At 40.5% G+C, this 2,541-nt stretch overlaps 1 protein-coding gene across 1 annotated transcript; it reads left to right on the top strand.

Annotated features, from left to right (window-relative positions):
• Positions 1 to 428: 428 nt before the first annotated feature.
• LOC125123983 (olfactory receptor 5AK2-like) lies at positions 429 to 1,358 on the top strand. The gene has a single exon (XM_047774160.1). It carries the CDS (start codon positions 429 to 431, stop codon positions 1,356 to 1,358), a length of 930 nt encoding a protein of 309 aa, XP_047630116.1.
• Positions 1,359 to 2,541: the final 1,183 nt, after the last annotated feature.

The following is a 2,541-nucleotide window of genomic DNA, read 5'->3' as shown; positions in this document are numbered from 1 at the left end:
TTTAAAATCCAAGTTAATTATGTCATAGAAAGTATCTTGAGTCCACTACAATACCACATTTTATACCATTTTTAGATCAAAAATTAATTAGAAAATCACAATGGTCTTAGCTTTCTTTTTTTTTTTTTTTTCTTAGTGCCGCATGTGGCATATAGAAGTTCCCAGGCTAGGGGTCCAATCAGAGCTGCAGCTGCCGAGCTATGCCACAGTGACAGCAAAGCCAGATCTGAGCCGCATTTGCAACCTAACACTGCAGCTTGCAGCAATGCCAGATCCTTAACCCACACAGCAAGGCGGGGGATTGAACCCATATCCTCATGGGTATTAGTCAGATTCTTAACCTGCTGAGACACAATGGAAACTCCAGCTCTTAGAGTTCTGTGTTCTGCCTTTACAACTTTTCAGCTGATATTTCATCTTTGCCAACCATGGAACAAAACAATGGCACTGAAGTGACGGAATTCATTCTCCTGGGATTTGCTGGTCAACACAAGTCTTGGCTTGTCCTCTTCATAGTGTTCCTGGTGATCTATGTGGTCACCCTGGTGGGTAACATTGGCATGATCCTGCTCATCAGGATTGAAGCTTCCCTTCACACCCCCATGTACTTTTTCCTCCAAAACTTGGCTTTTGTTGATCTCTGCTATGCTACTGCTATCACTCCCAAGATGTTGCAAAACTTTGTGGGGACAGAAAAATCCATCTCATTTATAGGATGCATAGTGCAGTTACTAATTTATGGTGCTTTTGTAACAAGTGATTGCTACATCTTGGCTGCAATGGCGGTGGACCGCTATGTGGCCATCTGTAACCCACTCCGCTATCCAACAGTCATGTCCCAGAGAGTCTGCATTCAACTCTTGATTGGCTCATACCTCATAGGTTTCCTAAATGCCTCTGTACATGTAAGTTTCATTCTCCCCCTGAACTTTTGCAAATCCAATAAAATTAACCACTTTTTCTGTGATGCACCCCCAATTCTTGCCCTCTCGTGCTCCAGTATTTATTTTAATGTCATGCTAATAGCAGCCTTTGTGGGGTTTAACTTGGTGTGCACTGTGTCGGTCGTCATCTTGTCCTACGTATTTATCCTGGCTGCCATCCTGAAGATCTCTTCTGCTGCAGGGAGGAAAAAAGCCTTCTCCACGTGTGCCTCCCACCTGACAGCAGTCACCCTTTTCTATGGGACTCTGTCCTACATGTATCTGCACCACCGCACCCTAGAGTCTCAAGAGCAAGAAAAACTGGCTTCCGTGTTTTATGGGATTATGATCCCCATGTTCAACCCCCTCATCTACAGCCTGAGAAACCAAGATGTGAGAGAAGCTCTGAAAGGGGTTGGAAAGAAGTATTTCTAGTTCGAACTTTGGTTTCTAACTCAACATGGTTTGACAGGCAGACCAACATTTCTGTCTTATTTCTCAACAGCAGAAGATGTAGCAAACGTTCATGAGATACAGTTATTCCTTAGTTGTATCAGCAGCACCTGAAAAATAATGAAAACATCACAAATAATTAAATGAGCTTCTAACTCATGTGTATCTTAAAATATTGAAAAATTTTTGATATTTCTTTTGTACATTTTGAGGAGCCCTCTTCAAATACTCCACATTAAAAAGGGAAAGAAAATTAAGGAAAAATGTATAATTGATATTGTATAAATACCTCTACTAGTGAGAGTATAAGGAATCACTAGGATAAAAACATTTTAACCTTCTCCTAAGAGTCACTATTACTCTGTAATTTTTTATTAAAGTAGCCAAGCTACTTTATTATTGTAAAAAAATATTTTTGGAAAGAGCCATCTCCTTGGAGAAAATGTGCAGTAAAGAAGAGGAGGAGAAAAGGACCTTCGAGTGAATCTCCATAAATTTGGGGACATTTGACGTCAATATCCCTCCTTTCTTATTTATCCCATAAACAATTAGGAAATTGACACTGGAATCAAGAAGACATACCACTTTTCTCTCTGGTAGTTATAGCTTGAACCTCCAGATAAATCCCCTTGCAGATGTACTTAAGAAAATAAAATCCAATAAAAAATTTGGTGCTATAAAGTAGACTCATTATACCTCTCAAATTCCAAGAATGAAGAAAAATGCAGGAGTCTAGTCTTATTTCTAGAAGCCAACTAAGGGCTCAAACCCTTGTTGCCTTGCCATTTGGATTTTTAAAAGAATAAGAGGAAGTTCCCTCATGGCCTAGTGGTTTCAGGATCCAGCATTGTCACTGCTGTGGCAGAGGTTCAGTCCCTGGCCCAGGAACTTCTACATGCTGTGGGTGGGGCCAAAAAAAGAAGAAGAAGAAAAGATCAAACACAGTCATTCTGTGCATAGGCAGCATAAACAAAATGACTGACATCACTTATTTCATTTCTCCTCCCAGTCCTACTAGTCAGTAGGGAGTAGTCCTACTAGTCAGTAGTAAACCATAGGGAGAAGTTATTTGGAGAACTGATAGGATAAGAGTTAACCATCTTTCCCAACAAGTTAACCATCATAACCCAGATAATACCAAGAGAAATCAGATGGCACCAGCCCG

This window comes from Phacochoerus africanus, chromosome 4 (genome assembly GCF_016906955.1).
Source record: "Phacochoerus africanus isolate WHEZ1 chromosome 4, ROS_Pafr_v1, whole genome shotgun sequence".
In the NCBI taxonomy this organism is placed as follows: domain Eukaryota; kingdom Metazoa; phylum Chordata; class Mammalia; order Artiodactyla; family Suidae; genus Phacochoerus; species Phacochoerus africanus.
This window is presented reverse-complemented; position numbering and strand designations above follow the sequence as displayed.

Coding starts and splice junctions, on each gene's coding strand:
- LOC125123983 (XM_047774160.1), top strand. CDS start 429: ATGGAACAAAACAATGGCACTGAAGTGACGGAATTCATTCTCCTGGGA.